Here is a 23,544-nt window from a genome sequence, read left to right as displayed (position 1 = left end):
CAAGATTATTGATCGTGTCGGACCAGTAGCTTACCGACTTGAGTTACCTCAACAACTCGCGGCTGTACATAATACTTTCCACGTCTCGAATTTGAAGAAATGTTTTGCTAAATAAGATCTCACTATTCCGTTAGATGAAATCCAAATCAACGAAAAACTCCAATTCATCGAAGAACCCGTCGAAATAATGGATCGTGAGGTTAAAAGACTTAAGCAAAACAAAATACCAATTGTTAAGGTTCGATGGAATGCTCGTAGAGGACCCGAGTTCACCTGGGAGCGTGAAGATCAGATGAAGAAGAAATACCCACATCTATTTCCAGAAGATTCGTCAACACCTTCAACAGCTTAAAATTTCGGGACGAAATTTATTTAACGGGTAGGTACTGTAGTGACCCGAACTTTTCCATGTTTATATATATTAATTGAGATTGATATTTACATGATTAAATGTTTCCAACATGTTAAGCAATCAAACTTGTTAAGACTTGATTAATTGAAATATGTTTCATATAGACAATTGACCACCCAAGTTGACCGGTGATTCGCGAACGTTAAAACTTGTAAAAACTATACAATGACATATATATGGTTATATATATAGTTAACATGTTTTTATTATAAGTATGTATCTCATTAGGTATTTTAATAATGAGTTATATACATAAAAATGAGATTATTAATTTAAGAAACTCGAAAACGATATATATAACGATTATCGTTATAACAACGTCTTACTAGGTACATATGAATCATATTAAGATATTGATACACTTGGTTAATTATGTTAAATTATAAGTAAATATATTATTAAGTGTATTAACAATGAAATACATATGTAAAAATAAGACTACTAAGTTAATGATTTCGAAACGAGACATATATGTAACGATTATCGTTGTAACGACATTTAACTGTATATACATCATACTAAGATATATTATATATCATAATATCATGATAATATAATAATTTAACATCTCATTTTTTATAATAAACAATGGGTTAACAACATTCAATAAGATCGTTAACCTAAAGGTTTCAAAACAACATTTACATGTAACGACTAACGATGACTTAACGAATCAGTTAAAATGTATATACATGTAGTGTTTTAATATGTATTTATACACTTTTGAAAGACTTCAATACACTTATCAAAATACTTCTACTTAACAAAAATGCTTACAATTACATCCTCGTTCAGTTTCATCAACAATTCTACTCGTATGCACCCGTATTCGTACTCGTACAATACACAGCTTTTAGATGTATGTACTATTGGTATATACACTCCAATGATCAGCTCTTAGCAGCCCATGTGAGTCACCTAACACATGTGGGAACCATCATTTGGCAACTAGCATGAAATATCTCATAAAATTACAAAAATATGAGTAATCATTCATGACTTATTTACATGAAAACAAAATTACATATCCTTTATATCTAATCCATACACCAACGACCAAAAACACCTACAAACACTTTAATTCTTCAATTTTCTTCATCTAATTGATCTCTCTCAAGTTCTAAGTGTTCTTCATAAATTCCAAAAGTTCTAGTTTCATAAAATCAAGAATACTTTCAAGTTTGCTAGCTCACTTCCAATCTTGTAAGGTGATCATCCAACCTCAAGAAATCTTTGTTTCTTATAGTAGGTTATCATTCTAATACAAGGTAATAATCATATTCAAACTTTGGTTCAATTTCTATAACTATAACAATCTTATTTCAAGTGATGATCTTACTTGAACTTGTTTTCGTGTCATGATTCTGCTTCAAGAACTTCGAGCCATCCAAGGATCCGTTGAAGCTAAATCCATTTTTCTCTTTTCCAGTAGGTTTATCCAAGGAACTTAAGGTAGAAATGATGTTCATAACATCATTCGATTCATACATATAAAGCTATCTTATTCGAAGGTTTAAACTTGTAATCACTAGAACATAGTTTAGTTAATTCTAAACTTGTTCGCAAACAAAAGTTAATCCTTCTAACTTGACTTTTAAAATCAACTAAACACATGTTCTATATCTATATGATATGCTAACTTAATGATTTAAAACCTGGAAACACGAAAAACACCGTAAAACCGGATTTACGCCGTCGTAGTAACACCGCGGGCTGTTTTGGGTTAGTTAATTAAAAACTATAATAAACTTTGATTTAAAAGTTGTTATTCTGAGAAAATGATTTTTATTATGAACATGAAACTATATCCAAAAATTATGGTTAAACTCAAAGTGGAAGTATGTTTTCTAAAATGGTCATCTAGACGTCGTTCTTTCGACTGAAGTGACTACCTTTACAAAAACGACTTGTAACTTATTTTTCCGACTATAAACCTATACTTTTTCTGTTTATATTCATAAAATAGAGTTCAATATGAAACCATAGCAATTTGATTCACTCAAAACGGATTTAAAATGAAGAAGTTATGGATAAAACAAGATTGGATAATTTTTCTCATTTTAGCTACGTGAAAATTGGTAACAAATCTATTCCAACCATAACTTAATCAACTTGTATTGTATATTATGTAATCTTGAGATACCATAGACATGTACACAATGTTTCGACCTATCATGTCGACACATCTATATATATTTCGGAACAACCATAGACACTCTATATGTGAATGTTGGAGTTAGCTATACAGGGTTGAGGTTGATTCCAAAATATATATAGTTTGAGTTGTGATCAATACTGAGATACGTATACACTGGGTCGTGGATTGATTCAAGATAATATTTATCGATTTATTTCTGTACATCTAACCGTGGACAACTAGTTGTAGGTTACTAACGAGGACAGTTGACTTAATAAACTTAAAACATCAAAATATATTAAAAGTGTTATAAATATATTTTGAACATACTTTGATATATATGTATATATTGTTATAGGTTCGTGAATCAACCAGTGGCCAAGTCTTACTTCCCGACGAAGTAAAAATCTGTGAAAGTGAGTTATAGTCCCACTTTTAAAATCTAATATTTTTGGGATGAGAATACATGCAGGTTTTATAAATGATTTACAAAATAGACACAAGTACGTGAAACTACATTCTATGGTTGAATTATCGAAATCGAATATTCCCCTTTTTATTAAGTCTGGTAATCTAAGAATTAGGGAACAGACACCCTAATTGACGCGAATCCTAAAGATAGATCTATTGGGCCTAACAAACCCCATCCAAAGTACCGGATGCTTTAGTACTTCGAAATTTATATCATATCCGAAGGGTGTCCCGGAATGATGGGGATATTCTTATATATGCATCTTGTTAATGTCGGTTACTAGGTGTTCACTATATGAATGATTTTTATCTCTATGTATGGGATGTGTATTGAAATATGAAATCTTGTGGTCTATTGTTACGATTTGATATATATAGGTTAAACCTATAACTCACCAACATTTTTGTTGACGTTTAAAGCATGTTTATTCTCAGGTGAATACTAAGAGCTTCCGCTGTTGCATACTAAAATAAGGACAAGATTTGGAGTCCATGTTTGTATGATACTGTGTAAAAACTGCATTCAAGAAAATGATTTCGATGTAACATATTTGTATTGTAAACCATTATGTAATGGTCGTGTGTAAACAGGATATTTTAGATTATCATTATTTGATAATCTACGTAAAGCTTTTTAAACCTTTATTTATGAAATAAAGGTTATGGTTTGTTTTAAAAATGAATGCAGTCTTTGAAAAACGTCTCATATAGAGGTCAAAACCTCGCAACGAAATCAATTAATATGGAACGTTTTTAATCAATAAGAACGGGACATTTCATGTATAACCCACACATATATAAAGTTTAAGTACTCGTGCCTAGTATGTAAAACATAAAATCCGCATGTATTATTAGTTCCCAAAATAAGTTAAAGTAAAAAGGGAATGCTATAACTCACAATGATAATGTAGTCGTAAAGTCGGTTCGGAAAAGGTGTGCAAGTAATCGGTCCGAAGGTCCTCAACCTAAGGAAAATAGTACTAAGTCAGTGAATCGTCTTAATAGGTTTAAAAGTATGTAAATAAGGTCTTAAGGGTCATCATCATTCATCATCAAACAAAGGCGTAAAGTAAGTTTCGTTTATGAAAGTAGTTTTAAAACAAAGGCTGACTTCAGTCAGTCACCACGGCCTCTACCCTTACTGAATTAAGGTGAGACCAGTGGCTGTGGCTCCGTATATGAGTCCTTTAAGTGTGGTAAAATTTACAGAAGCAAACTCGTCTTCGTTTGACCGTGGCGATGGTCTAAGTGCGAGTAGGTCAGAAATTTCTGCACAACGTTAAAAGGACCTAGTGACGATCGGAGGGCCATAAATCCTAAACCGTAACTCGGATTAAGACGAGTCCTATATGAAAAGTTATCTACTCGAAAAGATATATTTGAAAATTATAATCACTACAGCCCAGGTCTACTGGTATGTTAGAGAAACAGCAGAACAGTAGGCAGAGAACAGTAAGCAGAAAAATAATGGGTTCCGGTGGGTTTGGTGTTTGATGTTCATCATGGTTCTCATCCTTGATGCCTATAGCTTCAAGTGTACAACTCATTGATGTGTTTACATCATATTTACCAAGTTTTGACCATCATAACCCTTGTGCAAGTCCAAGACATGTAGCACAACTTCACTTAAGAGTTGTAAGTGTTTTGATGAACCAAAGTTACATCAAAGTCTTAGATCTAACACATACATGAACTTTAAAACTAATAATAAGTTACAAACTTGAAAGTAAACTAACTAATCAAGATCTTAAGATGTAGAACATAGTTCTTAGTTAGATCTTGAAGATCCAAGACTCAAAAGTCTAGATCAAGCATAAGTATACAAAGTTATATTTAAAGAAAACTTATTTACATGTTCTTGAACTTTTAAGTTAACTTTAAGTTCCAAGAGATATGAGATCAAGACTAACTTGTAGTACTTGACCAACAACAACCAAAATCATAAAATTAAAGTGCAAGTAAAACTAAATAAACAAGTAAAAGGTTCATGGTTGTTCATTCTTTTAAAGATTCAACCAAAGTTTGATCTTTAAGTAAAGTAAACTTTAAGTTTACTTCAAGAACTACAAGTATGATTTCAACACATGAACTTACAATTTTTGAAACAATAAAAGTAGAATCATAAACTAGTAAGTTTATGTTCTTGTGTTCTTGATAAATACAAGATATTATGAAGAATCAAACTAGTAAGTTTGATCTTGTAACTAGTGAAGAACAACTAACAATTACATGTAACAAACTAACAACAACAAGTAATCAAACTACAAGTAACAAAAGATGATGATGATTGTGTGTGATGACCCGAAAATTTTTGACTTATTTAAACCAATTCTCTATACGATTTATTATTTTAACACGTTAAACAAAGTCTGTTAGATTGAGTCTCAAAATTTTAGAACTGTTACATATATACAATTACCTTTGACTACTCTCGACGATTCATGAACAATTATATGTATGCATATATATATGTACAAGTAAAAAACGACTTTCCTACAGTAAAAATTACTTTGCTACAGTAAAACACAATTTGCTACAGTAAAACACTATTTGCTACAGTGAAACCGTATTTTGCTACAGTGCTACAGTGAAAAACGAGTTTGCTACAGTGATTTGCTACATTAAACACTATTTGCTACAGTAAACACTATTTGCTACAGTGAAATACTATTTGCTACAGTAAACCACTATTTGCTACAGTAAACACTATTTGCTACAGTAACACTATTTGATGTCGACGAACTAGCAAACAAAAACGGAAAAGGCGGCCATGCGATCGCATGGCAAAAACACTGAAAACTCATGCGATCGCATGAGCTACAGTAAATCGAAAAGTACTATAAAAGGTCAGTTTTGCTCGACGAAATATTTCATAAATATATATGTACGTTATTTTATAATTATAATTATAATTATAATTTTAATTTTAAGTTTAATAATAATAAAGTATATTCGAGGGTATTTTTAATTCGGGTTTCAAACCGTTTTAAAATAAGGAAATTTTGGGTATTGTTCGGGGTATTGTTCTTGAATCCAAGACCAACCATACAGTCGTCTACCATCATTACGTCTACGCAATTTGCCTACAATATTGAATCGCAATATTGAACTGTGAGTTATAGTCTCCCTTTTTAAATACTTTAAATATTTTTGGGCTGAGAATACATGCAATTTATTTTAAACGCAATAAGACACAAGTACATACAAAATTCTACACTGAGTTAAACCGAAAATCCCTTAGCTTTGGTAACTAGTAGCTGCCAGTACATAGGATATGGACTGGTGGGCGCGAATAATTGTATATGGATCCATAGGGCTTGACATCCCCGTCCGAGCTAGAGCGCTAGCCTTTTTAACGGACGTATGTTATTTGAGTTTAAGACACGTTGGTTTGCGCGTATTAAAACGAATGGGGTAATTATCACTATAGCGTTAAGTTTAGTTACCAGGGTGCTCTGTTACGTAGAATCTATTGATAAACTTTTGATGAAATCTTGTGGTCTATCTTTATATATGTTTATGACTCGAGCAATTAAACCTATAACTCACCAACATTCGTGTTGACTTTTTAGCATGTTTTATTCTCAGGTCCTTAGAATGCTTCCGCTGTGATGTGCTTGTTGCCTGCATGGAGTCTCTCATGCTTTGTACAAAGTTTATTGCATTCAAAATAAAACTGCGTTGTGTAATAAATAACTGGACTGTGATGTCAACCTGTAAATTAAAGACTTATGTATTTCGGGGTTTTGCTTATACCTAAGCACTCGCCCACATGTTTATAACTTTCTATGTTTAGAAAGTCACTTATTTTAATGAATGCAATATTTTATCAAAACGTATCATATAGAGGTCAAAACCTCACTGTGGAATCAATGATTAACGTGCCGCGTCAATAGCGATTTTGACGGGTCGTTACAGTTGGTATCAGAGCTTGAGGTCATAGGGAACCAGAAATTACATTAGTGTGTTTAACTGGTAATTGTTAGGATGCATTAGTGAGTCTGGACTATGACCATATCTGTTGTCACTGATTTTTGCTTATTATTTGGTCAAAAACATTATATGTGATATATTTATATGCTAACGTAATTGTTGTTTCAATTATGTGATAGATGACTTCCTCTAATCCTATCATTTTGTACGACTCGGAATCGGACACTGAATCTATTCTATCCACAACTGAAAAGGGCGTTCCAATACCTATTAAAGAAGAAATTGTGTTAGCCGGGGAATCTCAACTCCCGGTAAACCCAGAGGAGGTTCCAGCTCTACCCAACTCTAGTTTTCCGGAGCCACAGTATCGTTGGCATGGACCCATGATCCCTGGAGTAAACGAGGATCGTCCATTTCTAAACAAATATGGACATTGGTCCAGATATACCGCCGACGGGCGGGTTGTGCCGATTACGCCTGGCAGATTTCGGTTCATGACCACCGGTACATATTCTTGCAGTTCGTCATCATATTCTCCTACACATGACTCAGACAGTTCGTCATCAGACGAGATCAGTAAGGAGGAGGATTTCGCTAATGAAATAAAAGAGATCACTAAGGAGAAATTCCAACTTGCTATAGATAATAAAAACAACCACAATAATAAAAAGTCCTTAATTATAAAAAAGGAACAGGACCATTCGATCCGTAACCACCCTTATTGTATTAAACCCACTGAGGTAACGGGTACCTCAAAACCCCAACTAAAAATAAAATACACTGCCAGAATGTCTGTCGAACCATGTGCACACAAACAATTGGCAGAGAGAACCAAATGGGAAGAAGTTTCTGATAGTTCTGAATGAACGACCTCGCAACCATAAATCTTCCATGCGCTATTTTATTACTTATGTGTGCTACTCTATCTTGTTATGTAAAATAAGCATATGTAAAATATCAGTATTGTATGGTATTGTATTATTTTGGTTTATTAATAATAAATGCATGGAATGATTATTTGTATTATTACTACTTCTTACTATTATTATTACATAATAATGTAGTAACTCGCTAAAATTTTTCATAGTGGAATATTATTAGGATTTTAGTAGTTAATTCCTTGTACTAGCTATTATGTATGAACTTAACGGGTAGGTAATACCCTAGAAATAATTATAAAATGCTAATAAGAAGAAAAGGCTTTTATAATAATCGGTTCATATTATTAATATGCTACGATTAACTATTGACAACTCATTTTACCTATAATATTCTATATGATTAAATTATATCTGTTGTGTTTATTGAAGAAACATGTCTCAAATGTCGGATGCTGAGTTTGAGCAACTAGTCGAGAAACGTGTGAATGAAAGAATTGCTGCAACTGAAGCAGCAAAAGCAACATCCGAAGCAGCAGCCAAAGCAGCAGCCGTAAACACAAATTCACGAAACGGATGCTCATACAAAACTTTTCAAGGATGCAAACCACAGACGTTTAGTGGAACCGAGGGACCAGTCGGTCTAACCCGATGGTTTGAAAAGATGGAGTCCGTTTTCAAAATCAGTAATTGTGCGAACGGAGACAAGTCAAAGTATGCTTCGTGTACGTTGCAAGACGGTGCACTTACTTGGTGGAACAATTATGCTAAAGCAGAAGGAATAGATACGGCATATGATATCTCTTGGGAAGAACTGAAAAAGATGCTAATCGAGGAGTACTGTCCTCGAAACGAGATCAGAAAAATGGAATCTGAGTTACGTAATCTGAAGGTTATCGGCGCGAATCTCAATAACTATGAAAAGCGTTTCATGGAACTAGCCTTGTTGTGTCCCGAATTGGTGCCAAACGAGAAACGAAAGATAGAAATGTATATTGACGGTTTATCGATCAATATCAAAGGAAATGTTACATCGTCCAAACCAAATACGATGCAGGAAGCCATGACAATGGCACACCAACTCATGGACCAGATCACAGAGAGTTCGATTAAGGCACCAATTACCGAAGTCAAGACAACTGAAGGAAAGAGGAAATGGGAAGACTATAAGGGCAAAAGTACTCACCTGAAGAAACAAGAAACTTTTAAAGGTAAACAAGATGGGGCAACTGCAAGTCCAAACTATAAGGGACCTCATCCGTTCTGCAAAAGGTGTTACACACATCATGCAGGCTATTGCCAAGTGGTCTGTGATAAGTGCAACAAGAAAGGACATGTGGCGAAAGATTGTTATGCCACCGTTTCTGAAGTAAAGACAAAACTGACCGATGTCAAGAAATGTTTTGGATGCGGGAAGTCTGGTCACTTTATAAATCAATGCCCTGATAAGGAGAAGAACAAAGAACCCGCACGTGGGAGGGCATTTAATGTTAGTGCCAGTAAAGCACGTGAGGATCCTAATCTTGTCACGGGTACGTTTACCGTTAATAATCAACTAGCTTCTATTATGTTTGATACGGGTGCTGATAGAAGTTATATGTGTAAAGACTTTAGTTTTAAACTAAAATGTGCATCATTACCTCTAGACGATAAATATACTATTGAATTAGCTAATGGTAAACTGATAAAAGCCGATAAAATTTGCCATGGTTGCGAAATGAATCTCGCTGGTGAAACCTTCAAAATTGATTTGATACCCGCAGAATTAGGAAGTTTTGATGTAATCGTTGGCATGGACTGGATGTCCAAAACAAGAGCGGAAGTTGTTTGCACTGAGAAAGCAATCCGCATCCCTCGTAAGGATGAAACGTCATTAATGATTTATGGGGAGAAGAACAACTCAAAACTGAACTTTATCAGCTGTATGAAGGCCCAGAAACTTATAAGAAAAGGTTGTTATGCTATTCTGGCACACGTAAAGAAGATCGATACTGAAGAAATAAGCATTGATGACATGCCGGTTGTAAGAGAATATTCCGGAGTATTTCCAGAAGAATTACCGGGGCTACCTCCACACAGATGTGTAGAATTCCAGATTGATCTCATACCAGGAGCTGCACCTGTAGCCCGATCTCCATATAGACTTGCACCTTCAGAAATGCAAGAATTACAAGACCAGTTGCAAGAATTATTGGACCGTGGATTTATTCGTCCTAGTTTTTCACCTTGGGGTGCTCCTATTCTGTTCGTCAAGAAGAAGGATGGATCTATGAGAATGTGCATAGATTACCGAGAATTAAATAAATTAACGATCAAGAATCGGTACCCATTACCGAGGATTGATGATTTGTTTGATCAATTGCAAGGATCAAGTGTTTATTCTAAGATTGATCTACGCTCCGGATATCATCAACTGAGAGTGAAGGAAGAAGATGTTCCTAAAACCGCGTTCAGAACCCGTTACGGTCACTATGAGTTTCTAGTCATGCCTTTTGGATTAACTAATGCTCCAGCAGTATTCATGGATCTAATGAATCGCATCTGTAGACCGTATTTAGACAAATTTGTCATTGTTTTTATCGACGACATATTGATTTACTCGAAGAACAAGGAAGAACATGAGCAACACTTAAGACTGGTACTAGAGATACTCAAGAAAGAAGAATTGTACGCAAAATTTTCGAAGTGTGATTTCTGGTTACAAGAAGTACAATTTTTGGGCCATGTTGTCAGTAAACATGGAATTAAAGTTGACCCCGCCAAGATCGAAGCCATTAGTAAATGGGAAACACCGAAGACTCCAACACAAATCCGCCAATTCTTAGGTCTTGCTGGTTACTACCGAAGATTCATTCAAGATTTCTCTAGAATCGCCAAACCCTTAACTGCATTGACTCAAAAGGGAAAGAAGTATGATTGGTCCACAGAACAGGAATCCTCATTCCGGTTATTAAAGAAGAAGTTAACGTCTGCACCCATTTTGTCATTACCGGAAGGAAATGATGATTTCGTGATCTATTGTGATGCTTCACGCCAAGGTTTAGGATGTGTATTAATGCAACGCACAAAAGTTATCGCATATGCCTCACGACAACTAAAAATTCATGAAAAGAACTATACGACGCACGATTTGGAACTTGGAGCAGTAGTTTTTGCACTCAAAATATGGAGACACTATCTATATGGCACCAAGTGTACAGTGTACACCGACCATAAGAGTCTTCAGCATATTTTTGATCAAAAACAACTCAATATGAGGCAACGTCGCTGGGTAGAGTTGTTAAACGATTACGATTGTGAAATCCGTTACCACCCCGGAAAAGCTAATGTTGTAGCTGATGCCCTAAGTCGAAAAGAAAGAGTAAAACCTCTTAGGGTCCGAGCTTTGAATATTACAATTCGTACTGATCTCACAAAGCAAATTCAAGCAGCACAGTTAGAGGCTTTAAAAGAAGAAAACGAAAAAGGCGAAATAAGCAAAGGGTTAGAAAAACAACTTGAAGAAAAAGCCGATGGAACCCTGTATTTTACTGGTAGGATATGGGTACCAAAACATGGTAACCTAAGGCAACTAGTACTGGATGAAGCACACAAAACGAGGTACTCAATTCACCCAGGAAACAGAAAAATGTACCACGATCTCAAGAAGTTTTATTGGTGGCCTAATATGAAAACAGAAATTGCTACTTATGTAAGCAAATGTTTAACGTGTGCAAAGGTCAAAGCTGAGCACCAAAAGCCGTCAGGATTACTGCAACAACCAGAAATTCCGCAGTGGAAATGGGAAAGAATAACCATGGATTTCATTACGAAATTGCCAAGGACTGCAAGTAGTCATGATACTATTTGGGTGATAGTTGATCGTCTAACTAAATCAGCTCACTTCCTACCAATAAAGGGGACAGACAGTATGGAGAAATTAGCACGCCTATATTTGAAGGAAGTAGTTTCCAGGCATGGTGTACCCATCTCCATCATATCTGATCGCGACACCCGATTCACATCACGTTTTTGGCAATCATTACAAAAAGCATTGGGAACTCGATTAGATATGAGCACCGCTTATCACCCACAGACAGATGGTCAAAGTGAAAGAACAATACAAACATTGGAAGACATGTTACGGGCATGCGTGATTGACTTTGGAACCAGTTGGGATCGACACTTACCGTTGGCAGAATTTTCATACAATAACAGCTATCATACGAGCATCAACGCAGCGCCATTTGAAGCACTTTACGGTAGAAAGTGCAGATCTCCTATCTGTTGGAGTGAAGTAGGAGAAAGACAACTTACTGGACCAGAAATTATTCATGAAACCACCGAAAAGATCATTCAAATACAACAGCGATTGAAAACGGCCATGAGTCGCCAAAAGAGTTATGCTGATGTAAGAAGAAAACCGCTAGAATTTCAAGTGGGCGACAAAGTCATGTTGAAAGTGTCACCCTGGAAAGGTGTTGTGCGATTCGGTAAACGAGGAAAGCTAAGTCCTAGGTACGTAGGACCATTTGAAATCACCGAAAGAATTGGAGCAGTTGCTTATCGATTAAATCTACCGCAAGAACTTAGTAGTGTTCATGACACATTTCACGTGTCAAATTTGAAGAAATGTTTAGCTGAAGAGGATGTCGTAATTCCTCTTGACGAAATACGAATCAATGATAAACTCCATTTTATCGAAGAACCTGTTGAAATCATGGACCGTGAGGTCAAACAATTAAAACAAAGCAAAATACCGATAGTTAGGGTTCGTTGGAACGCAAGACGAGGACCCGAGTTTACTTGGGAACGTGAAGATCAGATGAAGCAAAAGTATCCACATTTGTTCACTGATATCGCTCATGAAACAGGTACTACTCAAAATTTCGGGACGAAATTTTCTTTAACGGGGAGGTACTGTGATGACCCGAAAATTTTTGACTTATTTAAACCAATTCTCTATACGATTTATTATTTTAACACGTTAAACAAAGTCTGTTAGATTGAGTCTCAAAATTTTAGAACTGTTACATATATACAATTACCTTTGACTACTCTCGACGATTCATGAACAATTATATGTATGCATATATATATGTACAAGTAAAAAACGACTTTCCTACAGTAAAAATTACTTTGCTACAGTAAAACACAATTTGCTACAGTAAAACACTATTTGCTACAGTGAAACCGTATTTTGCTACAGTGCTACAGTGAAAAACGAGTTTGCTACAGTGATTTGCTACATTAAACACTATTTGCTACAGTAAACACTATTTGCTACAGTGAAATACTATTTGCTACAGTAAACCACTATTTGCTACAGTAAACACTATTTGCTACAGTAACACTATTTGATGTCGACGAACTAGCAAACAAAAACGGAAAAGGCGGCCATGCGATCGCATGGCAAAAACACTGAAAACTCATGCGATCGCATGAGCTACAGTAAATCGAAAAGTACTATAAAAGGTCAGTTTTGCTCGACGAAATATTTCATAAATATATATGTACGTTATTTTATAATTATAATTATAATTATAATTTTAATTTTAAGTTTAATAATAATAAAGTATATTCGAGGGTATTTTTAATTCGGGTTTCAAACCGTTTTAAAATAAGGAAATTTTGGGTATTGTTCGGGGTATTGTTCTTGAATCCAAGACCAACCATACAGTCGTCTACCATCATTACGTCTACGCAATTTGCCTACAATATTGAATCGCAATATTGAACTGTGAGTTATAGTCTCCCTTTTTAAATACTTTAAATATTTTTGGGCTGAGAATACATGCAATTTATTTTAAACGCAATAAGACACAAGTACATACAAAATTCTACACTGAGTTAAACCGAAAATCCCTTAGCTTTGGTAACTAGTAGCTGCCAGTACATAGGATATGGACTGGTGGGCGCGAATAATTGTATATGGATCCATAGGGCTTGACATCCCCGTCCGAGCTAGAGCGCTAGCCTTTTTAACGGACGTATGTTATTTGAGTTTAAGACACGTTGGTTTGCGCGTATTAAAACGAATGGGGTAATTATCACTATAGCGTTAAGTTTAGTTACCAGGGTGCTCTGTTACGTAGAATCTATTGATAAACTTTTGATGAAATCTTGTGGTCTATCTTTATATATGTTTATGACTCGAGCAATTAAACCTATAACTCACCAACATTCGTGTTGACTTTTTAGCATGTTTTATTCTCAGGTCCTTAGAATGCTTCCGCTGTGATGTGCTTGTTGCCTGCATGGAGTCTCTCATGCTTTGTACAAAGTTTATTGCATTCAAAATAAAACTGCGTTGTGTAATAAATAATTGGACTGTGATGTCAACCTGTAAATTAAAGACTTATGTATTTCGGGGTTTTGCTTATACCTAAGCACTCGCCCACATGTTTATAACTTTCTATGTTTAGAAAGTCACTTATTTTAATGAATGCAATATTTTATCAAAACGTATCATATAGAGGTCAAAACCTCACTGTGGAATCAATGATTAACGTGCCGCGTCAATAGCGATTTTGACGGGTCGTTACATTGTGGGTGTTTGAATTTGGTTTTAGCCAAAAGAAAAAGGGAAGAAGAAGATGTTCTTAGTACTTACAAGTAAAGAAAAGATGAGAGAAAAATATGAGAGGAAAGTAAGATGTAAGTTTGAAATGAAGTATGTGTGTGAGATTACAAGTAAGTGAAGTAGTAAAAAAAAAATAAAACTCTCCTCTACACTAGTGAAGGCCGGCGGTTTTAGGAGTGGGGGAGGGGGAAGAAAAAAGTTCACTAGTCCATGCATGGTAAAGCTCATAAAAGTTGGATATTAGAGTTGATTTCATGGGGATTATGTGCCAACTAGATTCCAAGTCTTCTTAAACTAACTAGTTATAACTAAATGGATACTTACATGAATGAGTGGGCTAAATAAGTCCATTAAAGTGTAGGGTGGGCTTCTAAAGTCCACTAATACTAATTATGGCCCAAGTTCAAATAAAAGCCCAAGTATGTATGTAATTAACAAGTTAATCCAATTAAAAGCCCAAGTAACTAACTAATAACCATAACCATAGTTAATTAAAATGATTAATAAAACTAATCATGAATGTAAATAATATCTAAAAATATTATTCGTGTAAGTCTCGAGTGTCACAAAGACGTTTCGGGCAATTAAAGTCAAGTACGGACAATTATGGCAATATGTAAATGTAATAACATACATTCGTTTTATCACAAGTATTAATAATAGCAATTATTAATAAATAAACGTTGGAAAATCCATGGTCGTTACACAACACAATTCAATTAGTACGAGGTTAGTTCACATAAAACAAAGTACTAACAATTCCCGCATAAAAGCGCATACACAATAAAGTCTAAGTCTAGGCACCTATCTCAAGTCGCCTAAATCCCTTAGACCATGCTCTGATACCACTTGAAACAACCCAACCCGTACTCCGTACGATAAATTTTTTTTTTTTAAAATGATACACATTTACGCGCCAATTAAATATGTAAACCATTCCACACGCTTCATTAAAACATACAACGAATTTAATGTTTACAAAAAGGCACAAAGGCCATTAACGAATGTGATACAAGGTTGACCAACTACAAATGATAGTTTATAATCCAAACGACCCCTTGAGCATGGTTTGGGAGTAAACTACCCAAAACGTAGGTCAACTTCCAAAAGCTTCATCATAACATCAACAAGGACACCTAGTGCCCAATAACCCCCTTGCCCTTGTCCACACCTGCATCTAAAAAGATAAACAACGAGAGGGGTAAGCTAATGCTTAGTGAATGCAATAATTATACATACACATATATAATATATCTACTTGCAAACACTTACAGAACACCGTACACAAGCTAGCGATTCGACAACCATGCAAAACATTATGCATATACCAATAACCGCAATTCACATTGGGCTAGCAATAACAAAAGCATATAGTACATATTTAAGTATGCTAATGCACAATTCATAAAACCATGATTAACCAACCGTAAAAGGAATGGTACTCTAATTTCCCATTGGTGTTCATAACAACCGTTAGTGCACAACACATATATCACTAACCCTTGGACAACACATATCCGTTTATAAAGTCGTTAGTGTACAACAAATATAACACTAATTCGGACAACACATATCCATTCATAAATAATTAGTGTACAACACATATAACACTAAATTGGACAACATATATCCGTTCTTAAAACCGTTAGCGTACAACGCATGTATCACTAACTTGGACAACACATATCCATTTCTACAAGTAAACACATCATATACGTACATGTATACTTATTCCACTCACCTTGTCACAAGGATGATGATTATGTACGTCCGAGCTTTAATGCAATGTACCTAAATCATTAAGTGCACATTTAATACACCAACTAGTGGAATTAACCACATTACACTTACTTGAGCATTTAATGACCCAATTCGCATTAAATGACTCAACCACACCAATACCGCCCTTAAATGGCCAAGACCCGACTTTAACCACTAAAGCTAGTGCATTAAAGTCTACTAACCTCAATTAACACAAACTTAGGGTAATTTTTACCCATTTCGCCCAAACTAGGTCAACTAGCCCATTTTGGATCCATTTAACACTTTCACTACCAAACTTGTCAAACATGACCTATTTACCATTTCAACAACATTTTAACAAGTTTTTAATGCTTGACAATACCATTAGCACCTACAAACTCCATTTCATTAAACCAAACCCTAGATTATGGTTATTAGGGTTCCATAACAACAACATAACCCAAATTCGCCCATTTTACCCTCAAATGGGTCATACAAGTCTCTAGTAACCAAAACCCTAGCCATTAATCAATTAAAACTTAAAACATAGAGTTGGAACTTACCGAGACTATCAACGCGTAGCTAGAAACAAGAGGAACAACTTTAATTCTTGCTCCAAAGATCAACCCTCAATCCTTCACTCTCAAATCTCACTTTAAATCTAAATGGGTGTTGAGTTTTGGGAGAGAAAATAGAAAGAAAAGGGAAAAGAAATTAAATGAAATGGGTGTGTGGTTGGGATTTAATGCTCCCATCAGATTCATACGCCAAATTACTAATTTGCCCCTTGAAGTCATTTAATTTGAGCTAGAACCGGATTCTGTCCAGCAGGACTGCCGCGGCGCGGCCAATTCGTCGCGGCGCGACGTAACAAAGGAAAATCGACCCTTCTTAAGTCCCTTTCTGATCTTGGTTTGCCCTATATGTCGCGTCGCGGCCCAGATTGTCGCGGCGCGACATTTGCCTTTGCCTGAACACTTCTACAACACTTAAGCCAAAAATCATTTTACGCGACTTACAATTTGTTCATGCTTCCGACATACGTCTAAACATCGTATCTAAGCCACACAAGACTTAACGCTAACCAAAGTCATATACAAACTTATATACGCACACATTAACAAGTACATATATATATATATATATATATATATATATATATATATATATATATATATATATATATATATATATATATATATATATATATATATATATATATATATCCACACAATTACGCCTAAACGACAAGTTACAAACGTACAAACGATTAAGTATGTTCCTTTCAATACGTACGGGAAAAACGGGATGTTACAAATGTACAAGCTAATTCACTGGCCAAATTATTCATAAAAAAACATTCATCAAGTTATACTAAAATCATTACAAAAACGGTTGGTGCTAATGAACGTTAGAACAAACGTCATACCTAAATCTAGATGCAGAATCCATTAGACAAAGGCTTAACCGAATAAACGTTAACTTTCAGGATTGATATATCAAACCTACAAGAGATTAGAACGATAAATAGAGTTGTTATTCGTGTTGGGTATGATTAAGAACAAAAATCATAGACAATACATGGCTAGGGTTTGTGCAATGTGTGTAATCATTCAATGAAACCCATAACCCTTGTTTATCATTGTCAGGTGCCTGTCGGTAGACAGACTTTGTCTGTCGCCCGACAGACTCCTACTGTCGTCAATTAGTCAAACCTGACAAGTATTACACCGACTTAACTATGTCGACTGACAGAGTGCTTCTATCGTGCGACATACAGTCTGTCGACAGATAGACAAGTCAGTTTAACTTTAGATTAAACATTAACGATCTCATTATCTAAACAATCAACAATCATATTTAAACATTTATATACGACAATTAAGATAATGTAAACATAAGCAAACATCCAAAAGTCTATTACAAATTGTTCAAGTCCAAATGACTGAAATAAACGTACATATATGCATTAACAAATATGCACTAACAACTACTTAACAGATTTCCTTTTAATTTTATAAACATACATATAAACGTACATCTCAATTTTATTTTAATTTTATTTTAATTTTATTTTACTATTTTTTTTTTTTAAAACATTTCCTACTAATTGGTCGGAGGTCCACTCGGAAGCAATCTCTTTATCCGTCGAATAGAGAGATGGATGACATTTTCTACTTTTGAAAGTGTTTAACTCTGGGTGGAGAAATAACTTGTTTTTATTCTCGGATAAAAGAAGTATTGTCTACATCTCACTCCCTTATACACCACTCAGTTGTTGTAAGTACAACAACTTAACAAGATCTAAAACCACCACGCCACTCATACCACTATATGTAATCACAAGTCTATAAAGTACAAATACAATCATAGATCATCACGACACGACAATTAAATAAAAATTAACAGCCCTAACAACAAATTAAATAACAAAAACACAATTTCAATATTCTTAGAATCGAAATCAAGAGCCATGTTCTCAAATTAACAAAAATGAGTAAGGACTTAAAAAGTCACATTTTTTGGTCAAATAGGTAATCATGATTAATAATTAATTAAAAAGAAGCAAAATTACCTTAAAAAGCAAGAGTTGATCCAAAGTTGCTCGCTAATTCATCAAGAAAATGGAGACGAAATGGGTGTGAAGAAGAGGGCACATTAATTTTTTTAATTCCGTTATAATTATATGTCATTGATTAATAAAATTACAGTATTGATTAAAAAAATTCAAATAAGCTATGAGAAAATTAGGTAATGAAAGGCAAAGTTATTGGTAGAGGATTCCAAACATGTTTCTGGTTGCGATAGAGAAACATATTGCATGTGAAATGTGAAAGATGATTCTGTAGGAGGACCTTTTTTTCAAGTTTAAAATATATTAATAACATATTTACATGAATAGATCTTGTGATTTGTTTAAAATTGTATTCTTTGCCCCAAAACTTTGTTTTTCATTCTTAATCCTCTTTGTTTTAATTTTTAGCACATATACCCATTTTATTAACGATCGTCATATATTTTCGTTAAGTCCAACCTTGTGAAGGTATTTTCGTCCTTTTATAACTAATAATTATTCATGAATGGTTTACTTGCACAACATTTGATTTTTAACGAAAAAAACGAAAACTATATAAACGAGCTCTTTTCTCGAAAAATAAAAGAACTAGCAAGAATACAAGTAACCAATGTCCTAGCTCAAGGAGACAAAAAACGAGACTAATAACCACAAACAAAGAAACCTGATCCGAGGCGAGCAGGTGCACTTGATGGTGGGCAACTTGTGGATCCATTAGCACCCTTTTGTTTCTACAACAATAATTTTCAAATAAATTTGTTAACATGTATTAATGGCATTAATCGAGTTTGAGTTTGTGAGTTCAAGTTCCGTCATAAACAAAAATAGTGTGTGTATGTTTTGTTCCCAAAAAAAGTACCACTACTCATGCATATTTTTTTGAAAGACAACGCACATACCCAACACTACTCGTGCATATTCTGTGCCCATCTCCCTTCTCAGATGACGAAAAAAGAAAGAAATTTAACATATACTTCTTCCGTCTGAATTTAATAGTCTTGGTTTGAAGTTTTTTTTTTTTTTTTTTAATTTGACTTTAAATATTTTTTTTGTGTTGTATAATATATGATGAAATTTATATGAATAAACTAAATTTTATACGGTATAGCTTTTATCAATTATTATATAATACAAAATAGTTATTTACTGTCAAAGTTATAAATAAAAGTTATGCTACCACCTATAAAATTGAAACATAATGAATATTAACTAAACGTATCATGTATCATTTAGTTAGATACATGTGACCGCACAAAAATAAGTACATTATTTATTTTACCTTATATACACTAAAAATAAAATAAAAAAGTACTAACCGTTCTAGTGGTTTTAATTATCAATAATACTTGCTTAAATATCAATCATTAGTATTGTGGTCATCAAAATAAATCCTACAAACAAAACCATTGAATCTTCCATGTGTTTAGGGCTATCACAAGATTAATCAAATCCAAGAATCTATAAATACACACACATCCTAATCTCGCAAACTGGATGACATCGTAATGAAATTTTAAGAAGGATCAAAGTTGTCGGACACGTACAAAAAATATTAGTTTTTCAAATTATTTCAGTTTAAAACCAATTGTAATTCTCAAATCGGGAAACAGATAATGGCGACTAGGAATATTGTTGCAACACTTTTTGTGTTCGTTGTGATTTTGGTAATCACACCTATCAACGACGCCCAAGATAAAGATCATAAATGCTATGACGATTGTGAGAAGACTTGCGTTGATGAAGGCAATGCTGGTTCATTTTGCACGTTGAAGTGTGAAAAAGAATGCGTCAAAGGACATTCAGGTTTGTAAAGGTTTATTTTATTTACGGTTAAGTTTGGTCCATTTTAAGTTGTTGTAACTGTTAACAATTGATATGCGGAATATATTTGATTGTTTATTGATTATGAATTGATAATTAAGTGATCTGAATTGATGAATAACAAAAAGATAAAAAGAGAAAACAAAAAAGATGAAAGAGAATACAAAAGAATCTCTAAGGACTACATTGTGAATTACTTGTATATTTTTTTACATGAGATGGTAAACTATTTACACAAACAAGTGGTAACAGCTACTTCTAAATTTAGCATGGAGCCTTTCATGAAATGTAAACAAAAGAGAATCATCTCTATTTTGAGTATGCCTTGTTTATTGTGGATGCCATTGTATCCGTTGCCTAAGTTGACATGTAATCTCCCATTCATGAAAATGATGAGAATTACTTTTCTCTGATCCAAAGTCAAGTTTCCTTAAAAGGTAATTCAGTTATTTAGTTGCTTATTTTCTTTTCTAACAGTAACATGTTTAGCACGTGAGGGTACTTTTTTTTATTTCTTCAATTACATGTGGATATTTAGTCGAGATGTTTTTAAATAATTTAGTTATTCATTTTGATGTTTTGAACTATTTTATTGATTCAATTTCATATTGTTCAATGCAGCTAGACGTTTAATGCAGGGGCTCGAACCACAAATAACAGCAAGACGTTTAATGCAGCAAGATGCTGATGATTCAAAGCCAGCTTTACCACAACCGGATCATGAACCGGATTCAGCTAAAGAACAAGATACAGCCAAACCTGCAACATAAGAAAATGAAATAGATACAACTAGACGTTCAACTCAGGGCGAACTTCTTGTACCAAAATAGGTTTTCAATGAAGACAGATGTTAATTAAGTAAAAGTTTCAGTCTACGTATATATGTATATTGTTATTTTGAGAAGGAAACATTTTATTATTTTTCATTTATCAAATCAAATGTAAATATATATTTTTTAAATAGTACGCGTTACATTTATTTTCTTTGATTTTGGGCAAAGACCAAATGAATCAGTAGAAAATGAACCCAAATGTGTAGCTTCTTCTACCAAACCCATATGCAATATTCATACCTCATTATAGTGCAAAATGAACCAGCATACACAAATAAAGATCAACCTAACTACACATGATAAGAATACAAATATATAATAACTTTAAGAAGTAGTTACATAAATGTTGATTCGGGCTAGTGTTTTGGGGACAATGCTTGGGTCTATTAGTTGAAATTGGCATAGGTTCTACTCTTTACTTTGGCATAATTATTTAAATTTATCAACTGTTTATAGAACTCCTTTTGTTTTACTTTTATAAATATATTTTAATGCATCTACTGTGTTCTCAGATTGTCACTGTCTATTATTGTTATGAAAATGAATAATGAATTAACTATAACTCACATATTATATATTCCTGTTTATCGGCTATCCGGCTTCATATTTAGGAATTTTTTAGACTATGACTATCTATCTAGTGAATATAACAACAAACGATCTAAATTCTGTCAATAGTTGTATGTTAATTCCAGACTTCTATATTTCATCGAAAAAATTTAAAATTTACAATTATTGGTCGGGTCCTCACTGATCAAACACCTTTCCATCGGAGGTGAATATACACTTAGGAGAGGTTTTTTAGAATCAATAGTTTAAACTCTTTGATCTGATTATTGTTGGAACACAGGTCCTCAATGAAAATGTATAATTTTCCTTGCTCTTTCATTCATTAGAATAGAATATATATACAAGTACAATGCTTATCAAATATACTACATTCAATATAAATGATATGCCACCTATTCTACAACTCATGCTAGCTGGAACCATTATTATCCGTTAACATCCCCCCGCAGTTGGAGCGGGAGTAGAACGAACACTCAAACTGGAGCGAAACTCATCAAATAAAGCGGTAGGGAGACCTTTGGTGAAGATATCTGCATACTGATAACGAGATGGCACATGAAGAACACGGACTTGGCCTTGAGCAACAAGATCCCGAACAAAGTGTATATCAATCTCAATATGCTTGGTTCGCTGATGTTGGACCGGGTTCGATGACATGTAGACAGAACTGACATTATCACAGTAAACAAGTGTAGCTGAAAATAGTGGACAATGAAGCTCCCGAAGTAGGTTACGAATCCAACATGTTTCTGCAACAGCATTGGCAACACCACGATATTCAGCCTCTGCACTGGACCTTGAAGGAGTGGGCTGACGTTTAGATGACCAGGATAACAGGTTGTTGCCAAGAAACACACAATATCCGGATGTCGAGTGGCGAGTGGTGGGGCATCCTGCCCAATCAGCATCAGAATATGCAACCAGAGAGGTAGTGGAGGAAGCAAACAGCTGAAGACCAAGGTCAAGAGTACCCTGAACATATCGAATAATCCTCTTGAGAGCAGACAAATGAGGCACTCGAGGATCATGCATGAATAAACAAATCTGTTGCACTGCATATGCGATATCTGGGCGCGTAAATGTAAGATACTGAAGAGCACCTGCAAGACTACGATAAAGAGCCGGGTCAGGAACGGGGGGACCGTTAGCAGTGAGCTTGGCACCTGTTTCAACAGGTGTTCTGCAAGGCTTACAACTAACCATGTCTGCACGCTCAAGAATTTCAGTAGCGTACTTTTTCTGAGAGAGAAATATCCCGGAACTTGTACGAGTGACGAAGATGCCTAGGAAATAATTCAACGGGCCAAGGTCAGTCATCGCAAACTCCTTATGTAAAGAAGTAATGATCTTCTGAAGTAATGCTGGAGATGAGGCTGGAGATGAGGCTGGTTCCAGTAATAATGGTTCATTAGAATAGAATATATATACAAGTACAATGCTTATCAAATATGGAAAATATACTACATTCAATATAAATGATATGCCACCTATTCTACAACTCATGCTAGCTGGAACCATTATTATCCGTTAACACTCAAAACTCACAAGTAGCAATACAAAGTGTAATAAAATAGAACAATATGGAACACAAAAAACTAAGTAGCAATAC

General features: G+C 34.5%; 1 protein-coding gene across 1 annotated transcript; it reads right to left on the bottom strand.

Moving 5' to 3' along the window:
• Positions 1–22,367: 22,367 nt before the first annotated feature.
• LOC139902603 (uncharacterized mitochondrial protein AtMg00810-like) lies at positions 22,368–23,453 on the bottom strand. The gene has a single exon (XM_071885209.1). The coding sequence runs from the start codon at positions 23,451–23,453 to the stop codon at positions 22,368–22,370; it is 1,086 nt and encodes a 361-aa protein (XP_071741310.1).
• Positions 23,454–23,544: the final 91 nt, after the last annotated feature.

Source organism: Rutidosis leptorrhynchoides, chromosome 3 (assembly GCF_046630445.1).
Source record: "Rutidosis leptorrhynchoides isolate AG116_Rl617_1_P2 chromosome 3, CSIRO_AGI_Rlap_v1, whole genome shotgun sequence".
NCBI classification, from domain to species: domain Eukaryota; kingdom Viridiplantae; phylum Streptophyta; class Magnoliopsida; order Asterales; family Asteraceae; genus Rutidosis; species Rutidosis leptorrhynchoides.
This window is presented reverse-complemented; position numbering and strand designations above follow the sequence as displayed.